Raw genomic sequence first — 10,994 nt, forward strand, 5'->3', positions numbered from 1 at the left:
TGCATCCTAAGTGTGATGCGGTCCGTCTTAAAGAATTGACTGGGCTGACACAGCGTCTCTACGGACTTCGCGAGGGTCACTGATACAGGCAAAGGCAGGTCCGGAGCTGCATAGCAATCCACGCATCAAAGCAGTGATAGACAGGGAAAGGGGTTAGGAATCAGGAAGAGAGACACCAGCCTAAAAACAGATCACATTTTCTTTAGAGTGGCATCGGTATCAGTGACACTGCAGCTTTAGAAATGGAAATTCATTTCAGGAGTGGAAATTCATTTACTGCTCCAGGATCTTTAACAAAGCACATTTAAACTGCTGGCATTGGTGGCTCGGTGTAGCCTAACACCTTAAAAAGACATTCATGTTGTTGTTTTTTTTTTCTAAGAACCTCTTTTCTATTATGTTAGAAAAGTCATTCACAAGTTACTACCTTTTTTTAGCTACATTTTAGTGTAATTTTCAGGCAAGCAAAGATGGAACTGGGCTGAACTTATCTAATAAATATATGATGTTCAAACTATTGGATGCAATTTGGTCAAATGTTTGTGAACACATGACCATTACGTGTATATGTGCCTTCTGAACATCCCTTTCCATATGCAGTTCCCCTTTGCTATTATAATAACTTTTCATCTGGGAAAGAGGTCTGGGATACAGTCAGTCTTCCAAGTGCTGCACAGGACAGTTCTTCCACTCCAGCATTCTTCCATGTCAGGTGTCCACATACTTTTGGCTATATGGCATACAGCTAAACCACAAAACCTTAATTTGAATTTGCATTGGCACGGAGGGTAGCATTGCTGACTCACAGCTCCACCGCAGTTCGATCCTGTGTTTAGTTTCTGTCCATGTTCTCGCCATGTCCATGAGCTTCCTCTGGGTTCTCCCCATGCCATGAGGACAAGCTATTCTAAATGAGGTCTATTTGTTAATGTGTTTATGTGCATGGATCCATGTGATCATCCAGGGTGTATTAAACCTCACAAGCAAGATCCACTGTGACCCTGACTGAGCAGGAGGAAGCACTAGCTGAAGATGAATGCTCCAGTATTGGAAAGTTTGATGTGTCTGCATATGAACGGCTTTGGTAAGACATTCGCCGATGCCGGTCTCGTCCTAAAATTCTTGTTAGAGTTAATAAGTCGCTCACTGCTACGTTATAGCAGACAGTTAAATGAGCGCACAGTTTGGGTCATTGTAATGCATTTTATTAGATCAGACATGATATGTGCGTTGCTTCTGCATATTGCAGCATGATGCTCTGTTGAACACTGTGGCTTTTTAAACTAGGTATAAAGGGGAAAGCAGGGGATTGCAGGCAAATCACCTGATTTTTCCTGCTTTCTATGAGAACAGGAAATATGAAATATAGGAGAAAAAAAAAAAACACCATGCAAGATTTATGGCAGGTATAAAAAAAACAAAAAACATTACACATACTTCACTCTGTTTTCAGGAAGTAGTGGCTTGACCCAAAAACTATTTTTGAATTCATAATAGGCATCAAGTAGAGAAGTAGATAACACAGATGACTAACACCACCTCTAATTTCCAACACTATTCTGAAAACACTTCTTCAGATCAGCTGAAGTGCAATTTATTTTGAACAACAATAATAAAATGCTTGCTTTCACATATCTACCTGCCCCCTTGTTACACAGACAGCTAAAGGTCCCCCTACTGACCTGAAAGACTATAAAAGCTTGGGGTTTTTACAAAGTTCATTTCCGCCGGCTCTCAGGAGCAGCTCTCAGGAGCGGCTCTGACAAACAATAACAAGCCTTTTAGTCAGAGCTCCTTTACCTGTACAGCCTGTGATGGTACAGTAGCTCAAAGCAGTTTGGCTTTGTTCACAAACACAAGCTCTTCAGATTCTCTTCTTGTTTTTCAGGAAAAAGGCATTGTCTATGTGTGACTGCATGATGGTCCGACAGTTAAAAAAAAAAAAATAAATAAATCTGAACGGCAACACATAAGCGAATCTTAGCCTTGTACAAAACAACAAAGAAAAATAAATAGTATCTCAAACAAACTTAAATTGCGTTGATCTGCTACGTTATTTTAGTTTTCAGCACTGAGAACATCTGGTGATGGACAGATGTTCAAGTTGCCAGGTGTGTAAAACTGCTCAGAAACCTTAAAGTAAATGTTTAAGGCTTAATTAGTATAATGGACATATTGTAGAGATGGAAACCATCTGAAACAGTGACAGGTATCAACAAAGTTGAAGAACCATGCTAGCGCTGTCTGTATCAAACATAAAACAAGAAGATTATAGTGTTAGTCATAAAGACGTATCGTGCTGTGCTTCAGACTATCTCTATAAATACGTCTCGGCGGTATGCTATTTCCACATCACGCATGCACGCAATTCAAATATAGCTTATTGATCAAAGACAAAGGAGCATTTAAGGCACTTAATACTTGATCAGTGTTCAGAAAATGACTTTCTTTACACCAGGAAGTAACGGTGGCAGCTAGGGGCAACGAGCCATCGTAACTTAGGAACTGCAGACCTAGCTGTTTCGAACCCTGAGTGACAGGAGCTAAATAAGAAAATTACATTTTATAGCAAAAAGAGAAAAAAAAACATATAGCAGAGGAGAAAATAAGAGAGAAATTGCACATAATTGCAGTGACCTTGATAGTTCCACTTGGTTTCTCTGGCATTGTTTTGTTTTGCGCTGTTTGGAAAGTCAGATCTTTTCATTTTGTTGAGTGCTCAAATGTTAACTGCGCCATTAGGGCGGTCGGACATGTTGTGATAAACCATGGGTATTGCTGGCAGCTCCTGTAATTGCTTCTCCCGAATTGGTTCTGTTCAATAAGCACCATGGTGTCGTATTGCCTACCAATGAGGCAAGAACAGCTTCCATTTCGACCCCTCACCTCTACGAGCCCAAATACACTCTCTCCTTCTCTAAGAGCAGGTTTCATCTCAGTTTCTTTTCTTTGCTCGTGTCCCTGGGTCGTTTGCTCATCGTCCAGCCTGCAGACAAACAGGCGCTAGACCTCAGGGCAAAATATAACAAAAAAGTTAATGTTTCCAAGTTTAATCCACTGCAGAGTTCAAGGCACCTGAACTGATGATGGATAATTCATAAACTTTACCACACAAAGTCGAGAGGCAGTGTTGAAATAACGGGAGAATGAGAGCTCTCGGCGGAATCAGCCAGCTGTTTCTGTTCCAGATGTCCAAGGCCAGCAATAAAAGCGAGGTGTAAATTGTTTTTTTCCACCTTCTGAGGTCCTCATTCGATTTTTCTTCCACCTGAGCAACTCCTCGCTTGTCCATAAATGAGGAATCAATCTGCCACCATAATTGGTGGTAATGCCTCCCGTTTGGTTGACCCTCGGCATGTTATGCTCCCCTGTCAGCACCATATTGTGGGCTGCACTAAATCCATTTTTCTCCATCTCTTGAGCTCCTTCGTCCTCTTGCTCCGTCTCCATCTCTTATTGCAGCCAGATGGGGATGTTGTCTGTTTACACATGGACGATGCATTCTGAAGAGTAGCCCTAAATATTGGCCAATGCGTTCCAACACCTGCTCTCATAACCGCACCCGATCGGCTAAACCAGGCGATGTGACACATTCGGTGAGGCTCGCTTGAGCATTGTCAAAGGTTCTTGAAGGTTTAACATATGATTAACTCATACTGCAAATGAATTAAACAACCGTGCACGACAAGGTTGATTTGCCTGGCAGCCAGTGCATGTGAAATTCCCATTACGGCTTATCGTGTAGGTCTACCACAGGCCGCTCTGCCCGGTCAACCAAACACAGCTTTAGTCATTTAAAAACCAGAAAGGAAAAAAAAAAAAAGAAATATTACACAGTGTGTGCAGCCATAAATACACACAAGTCAGAAATAGAAAACTAAATAATATTAAAACATATAGTATCAACAGATTAAGTTTTGTTTTTTTACTTCACTGTTGCTGTTTTCATAGCCATTATTTTAATTAAAAGGAGGGTTTTTGAAATTAGGAGAAACAATGAACCTGTGTTGTGTGGCCTCTAATCCTTTTGAACTGGAAAACAAACAGCACACAGAAACATCATTATATTGCATTACTACAAAAGCAGCGTGCGGCGCGTCCGCCTCACATGGAGAGCAGAATTAAGGATGGGGTTTGGTGAAGATGTACCGGTGCTGAAATGATGTGGTTATGAAAGCAGGATCAAAAAATGTTCCTCTCAATGGAAATAAAGTCCCTCCCTGCACCCTGGAGTCTGTTATATGGGTTTAAAGTGCCACCTAGTGCTCTCTGTGTACATTACACTTGGAATTCAAGGCCGAGCAAATAAGCACACAAGGCTTAATTATTTAAAAAAACAAGCTATTTACAATAGGGTGTAGTAAAACACGCTGCACTTCCTGTTGTTTCCTTGTTTTCTTTTTAGCAAAGCACCAGCTGCAGAGTGTTTCAGGATGTCTTGGCACAGTATTATTCATGTGAAAAAGTCCTGAATGCATCAGGGCAGAATAAATGGATTGCACTTTAGATCTACACAGGAAAAGCATTCTCAAATAATGTGTGTTTACATAAAAATAAAACAGAAAAGTGAGCAAAAAAGTGTGATATCACTTGGCAAATAATTCCCTTTTTTCTCCATATCATGACCTGACTCTTATGTTTACTCTGAGCGATGCCTACAAGCTGTGACGCCTGACACCGACACACTGTCAATGTGATCCCCAGAAGAATTCAATCCTTACATTATGAAGGCAGATATACACTCACGGGTCAGGGACGCCTCTACACCTGTGCATTCACAACAGTCATATTACAGCAGCACCATTCACCCAGAGACAGGTCAGGAGCTTCACATCAATGATCAGAAAATTATCTCAGTGCCTATAATGCTAGAAAGGATGGTTTGAGTGTTTCAGAAAATCTCAGACACCCGCCACCCCCCCACACCCCAACACACACACACACACACACCAGTCTCTAGAGTTTACAGTGGAAAAAACATACAAAATTATCTGTGTGGAGGTCTGCAATCTAATACACCATGATTATGAGACAGCTCAGAGGAGAACGAGCGATGGTACGACTGGTACGGGCTGACTTTAATTTCTACAGTAACTCAAATAATCAATGTGTACAACCATATTTAGCAGAATAGTACCTCACAACACAGAACAAATCAAACATTGCACAGCTGCCTAAACATGACTGGTTAGGATGAAAGAGCATGTGTAATGGTGTTCCTATTAAAGTGGCCAATGTGTAGGTCTGATATATTACTGCTAATGATCCCTTTCCGAGATTCTTTAAACATTATGTAGTCAAAAATCCAGAAGGCAAGGTTATCAAGTGGAAACCGTGATGGAAATATCACGTGACAAACGAGTGAATCAGCAGAAACATCGATCTAATCACTGAACAGCTCGTGATGTGAGGACGTCTGAAATCTTTAGGGTTTGTGGTCTACTGTTGGAAGCACAAAAAAATCTCTCTTAAGCACTGTTCAGCAAATTGAGACAAATCTGGACGCAGTGTAGGTCAAAATCTGCAGCATGTATTGCATTTTTAAATACTTTTTGAAATGGTCATCATCTCAGGAGCAAACAGAATCTGTCCTAGACAAGCTGGACATTGAACTGTACACTACCAGCTAATAATAAAAATTTTAAAAAAATGCATCGGACAAATCATTTTTCATCTTTTTAATATCTCTTATAATCCAAGCCTTTGAGGTATTTGAGGTAGACGAGCTGAGGTGAGCTAAGCTAAGCGAGAGCTAGTTTAGAGCTGATGATGGTTTAACTGAATGATCGATTGTAATTCTATCAGCTTTTGTCTAGACATACTGAAGATGACCTTCAAATTAAACTGGTCACATCCGTGAGTGTGACTGTACTGGTGACGTGGTCAGCTACAGCGTCCAGCATTCCACAGATTTCAAATAAGAACATACTTCTAATTACTCTGCAACAGAGAGTTAATGGAAATTACAAAGCATCTCAGGAATGTTTGCGTCACTCCGCCTCACAGTTTCCATCTGTATTTCCCTCCTTCCTGTTTCGTGTTTAAGGTGAGTTCATGCTTTGCCTCATTTTATTTAAAAAAAAAAAAAAAAAAAAAAAGTAAATGCTTAAATGACAGAGTCGTTTTTTTTTTTTTTTTTGTGACCCCTAGGCATTTTCTGAAACTAAATTAATCATCTGTGCAAGGCTGGCTTTTACAGCACTGAAAGAATTTGCTTAAGCCCGAGGCAGAAAGACGGATGATGCGCCAAATGCTATTGAAATGAGGGATAGGTGAGGTTTGACAAGGTTACGCTGTGCTTAATCGCAACTGATGCTGGAACCATTCAGATAACCAAGACCGAAAGCTCTGCTTTATGACTACAAAACCTGCATACGTTTAATGCGGCAACATGTCCATGCGGTTGATGTGCGGGTTATTCAGGCTCAACACTGCTCTCGTAAGCACAGAAGTACAAGTGGATTAGTCCGCCTTAGCCTTATCAGCTTTATCCTTTGATTTAACCACTACACTTCCTCAGTCTATTACAGCAGCAAAGACATTTGTGAGGAAAGTTTCTTTTAGATTTTTGGAAGAAGAAAAAAAAATGTCTGCCTGCTGCTACTTGCCATATTTAGTCTCGTAGCGCAATAACCGGATATTAAACACCTCCAGAATAGCAGCACAAACCAAATGGATGCTTTAAAAGAGGCACTGCATCATTTACTTGGTCAACACTACATGGGAAGACATTTTCCGGCGGGGAATGAAATAAAATCAAAACAGTGACATCAGACAGGATGATAAAAGAAGCCATTGTCATGACAGCTATTAAAGACTTTATATTCACATATGAACATCATCATCAGCTTTAATTATCAAGACTCAGCATGATCAATCGACATCCTGTGGTCATTTTATTGCTGTCCAGATGTGAGAGTTTGGTCACTGAGGAGATTTTATTACAGACGCCCTCCTGACAAACTAATTCAGTCTGAATAGGGCTCAAGAAAGGAGTTGATTAACTAACCATGTTTCATTTTCTCTACTGCAGAATCTGAAAGAATTAGGTTAAATAAATGGTTATTTACATGAATATTTTATGTTAAACTCCTCTTTTGAATAAAATGGAAAAGTATCCTTGGAGAAGGCACACTACTGATAATATTTATTTAAATATTTCTCTCTTCTGAGAGTAAGTAGACTTCACTGCACTGTAAATGAGACTTTCATAGCCAGCATTAATCTGTCAAATCTAATAACCATGCCCTTGATGGTTCACTACTACTACACCATCCTGTCGTGGATTATCTTCCTTTAACAGTGTACATCGTTGTGTTTTATTCCTCTTATACCATCACTTTAGCCCTTTGTCAAGCGTATTTATTTTAAATTAACAACACACCGTGCTTTAATTATTTATTTATTTATATTACTATTCACATTGATGTTGCTAAACATCCAGGAGACAAGCTAGCTCCTGTTATGGCTTATGCTCCTTACTTATTCCCTCACCACCCTTACATCTTATCGTACATAACTGAACCCTGAATCCTGAAGACTCTCCCACTGTGGCTGTTACAGAGCACTGACACTGGAGACTCCTTCAATAAATGTCTCCTTAAAGAAAACTTCACCCTGTCAAAAACTATAAATTTTTCTTTCTCAAAAAACAACACAATGTTTCCACTACATGTACATTCTGTAGATCGCACACAAGACCTCATGAACGAGTTACTAGAGGAACAATAACATTTGAGAAAAAGCACAATCCTTTGTATCACAGTTGGTGAACCAAGGATTGGTCATTCCTTATAGGTCTTTGTAAAACTATACCTTAAGTATTTTGTGCTATAATTTATATACAGTAATACAAGAAATCGCCTCCAAAAGTGTTAAAGAATACACTATATCATTCAAGATTTTGTCCAGTCTTTGCTGTCATAAAAAAGTTAATCTTCTGGGGAGGTTTTCCACTAGATTTTTGACTTTGTGTTCATTTAGCTTTACAAGATTAGTAGATCAATGAGATCAGTCACTGATGATGTAAGAGTGAGGAGGTCTGGGGTTCAGTCAGTGTTCCAGTTCATCCCAAATATGTTAAGTGGGGTTGAGTCCGTCAGGGTTCAGTGCAGGACACTTCCACATCAACCTTACATACACCATGTCTTCATGGAGCTCTGTGCTTTGTGCTCAGGGGCATTGTCATGCTGGAACAGGGTTTGAGCCTTTTAGTTCCAGTGAATGGAAAAAAGTGTACAAAGACATTTTATACAATCTAATGAATTCAGGAAACACAATTTGGGTGTGATGGTCAGGTGTCAACAAACTTTTTTCTAAGTAGAGCATTCATACGCAGAAAAGCAACATGCTATCATAGAAAAATAATCAGCATCTAGGTTGCCAAGTCTGTGGTTTTCCTGGGCTGCTTTTGAACTGTCGCTGCAGGTCGCTTAAAGGTTTAACATATTGCACAAATTAAATTAGACTGAAACACTTGTATTGATATATATTTTTACCCGACAAAGTTTACATTCCATCGATGATGAAACTGTGCTAGACCATGAGACAACGAATAGCATCCGATCAGATCTTGAAAGGATTTTGTTCAGCAGCTTGTCAAGTTGAAATTGTTGTGTAAAAGCATGACAATGACTAAAATATGTACTTTAGGTACGAGAGACGTGTTTGTATTGAAAACAGATTTTGGGTAGCTTGCTTGGTCTTTGGGTTGGGTTTTTTTTTTACGCAAATCTGGCAACCCTGAACATCATCATCTCATCAAGTGTATTTTTTTTTACCTTATATCTCTCTTATACCTTTAAATTTGCTATATTTTATTTTATTTGTTATATTTGGTACCTTAAATTCTAGTATTTAGTAATTTTTTTGTTATATTTTTCTTTTATTTATTACCTATGCTTGTGGATACTGCTGGAAGTTGTAAATTTCCCATTGGGATGAATGAAGTATGTATGTATGTATGTATGTATCTATCTATCTATCTATCAGACAGCCTATGTAGCGTGTAGGGCTAATACTCCTAGCTGCGGATTGGGACGTAGCCCATGACGTTATGTTCACGCCAGATGTTGCTAAGAGACAACTGCACGGCGCAGATAGTGTTGTTTTATTCCAGTATATAGTTTACTCACAAACTTGGGCTTTTTCTCCATTTCTTCGTTTCCCCAGGTGCCGCATGGTGCGGGTCCGGCTCCACCGAAAGCCTTTTTCCGTTGCGGTTTGTTCTCTCGTCCCTGGCTGGAGGACTCATAGCGGTGCTGGTGGTGGTATTGGTGCTGGTGGCTATCCATGAGGTCTAACAGTCTAATTCTACAAACAGCTACAATCTGTCACATCTACAGTGTTCTTAATACATAATAACAGGCATTACCTCCTACCTTCAGCCCTTAGACGCTAACCGAGCTAGCTTACTGACAGCTAGCTGCCGCTTAGCTTAGCTTAGCTTAGCTTAGCTTATTTTAGATTAATCCAATTTCTGTTTCTTTACATGTATGTCTATATATATACTTAATAGCTTTTGAAGACCACAATGCCACACACGTGTTCGTGTACCAGAAAATGCAGAGTTAAATGTAGAAGAATAATTAATGGCTGTTTATAACCGGAGACCGAGCGCAGCAGTAATAAAGCTGGAACATAACCAGAGGAAAAAATCTACAACGTCTAAAAATCCCGCCGTGTTGCCTGTCAATGACGTGGAGTCAACAGCCAATCAGAATGCTTACAATCTGAAGGGACGGACATTGGAGGTATTTGATTGGTCTGAAGAGGAAGCGGGCGCCATGTTGTTTAAGGAGAGAATAGCGCCCATTTCTCTAGCAACCTGTAAACATGTGGGAAAGGTGTGTGTGTGTGCGCGCGTGCGCGCGCGGTGTTTCAGCCACGTTCAACATCAACATCCTTAATATACATGATAAAGTGCTGGATATACAAATATTCAACATGCTGCACATAAAGTGTACTTATTGGGGGTATCTGTATAATACAAAGTTTTCCCAAACCCACCCACAGCTCAGATTTTCCAAGCAGTATAAGAACACCATTAGTCATTTCTCCCTGACTTGAGTCATGATCACAGAGGAAAAGGAAAGGAAATCACTCTGTCATGAGGAGAACATGCAAAACCGCACCCAAACAGTAGGTCAGTAGGCAGAACCAGGGATCCTGGAGCCAGGCACCAGTACCGCTTTCAGATGTGACCCTGTACTGCCCTTATTTCAATGCATTTTTATACTGGTCTTGCAAGAAATAGCTCACTGGATTTGTTCCATAGAATTTAAATATAGATAAAGCATGCAGTTGTCTAATATATAATCTGTGCCATCACAGAGTTAACTAAATGGTGTCCAAAACAGGAAATAATAACCTAGACCATTATGCATAAAATACAGTGTACACATTATGTAACAATTGTCAGCACATATTTTTTCTTTCTGTAAATATATATATATGATATAAGAGCTTCAAACAATCTCTAGAAATAATAGTTATTGCTAAGTACTGCTCCAGGAGAATTTGTAGGCACAGGAAAATTCACCAAGGTAGGCTAAAGTGACCCAGTGGTTTGATTCCCCAAAGAAATCCAAAGTATCTTTAAAATATATTGAATTCCTGTCTTCGATAAATTTATGCCAAATCCACCCACAGATGTTCCAAGATGAATCACAGAAGTATGAGAACACCAGTAGACATTTTTACAGATTGTTACAGATAACAGATAAACAGAGCTCTAAAGTCTTCAAAATGCCTGAATTCTTGGGCCTCTTTGTAGGGATGGTGTATTATAAAATCTACCAAAAGAACTTTTTTCTAACAGTTATAACATGGCAGGCATTGCTATCCAGAGCTTGTGGGCTATTGACCCCTTCACAAATGCAGGTGATTCCTTCCTTGCTATCGTCAAGTTCTCCTCAGTTCATAAAATGTGTTTAATTAAATTCAATTTAATCCTTCCAAAAAGTCATTTGTAATGGTGGGAGGACACTAGAATG

General features: G+C 39.6%; 1 protein-coding gene across 3 annotated transcripts in view; it reads right to left on the reverse strand.

Annotated features, from left to right (window-relative positions):
* diaph3 (diaphanous-related formin 3) overlaps positions 1 to 9,676 on the reverse strand; it is a 323,559-nt gene extending 313,883 nt beyond the window's left edge. For 2 of the 3 annotated variants that reach the window (XM_058400942.1, XM_058400943.1), the window contains exon 1: positions 9,135 to 9,674. In XM_058400942.1, the coding sequence (XP_058256925.1) occupies positions 9,135 to 9,293 (159 nt within the window). In that variant the 5' untranslated portion in view covers positions 9,294 to 9,674. Of the gene's footprint in view, positions 1 to 9,134 lie in introns of all 3 variants that reach the window. The other variant, XM_058400944.1, reaches the window with a different exon arrangement.
* Positions 9,677 to 10,994: the final 1,318 nt, after the last annotated feature.

The sequence above is a fragment of the Hemibagrus wyckioides genome, linkage group LG10 (genome assembly GCF_019097595.1).
Source record: "Hemibagrus wyckioides isolate EC202008001 linkage group LG10, SWU_Hwy_1.0, whole genome shotgun sequence".
In the NCBI taxonomy this organism is placed as follows: Eukaryota; Metazoa; Chordata; class Actinopteri; order Siluriformes; family Bagridae; genus Hemibagrus; species Hemibagrus wyckioides.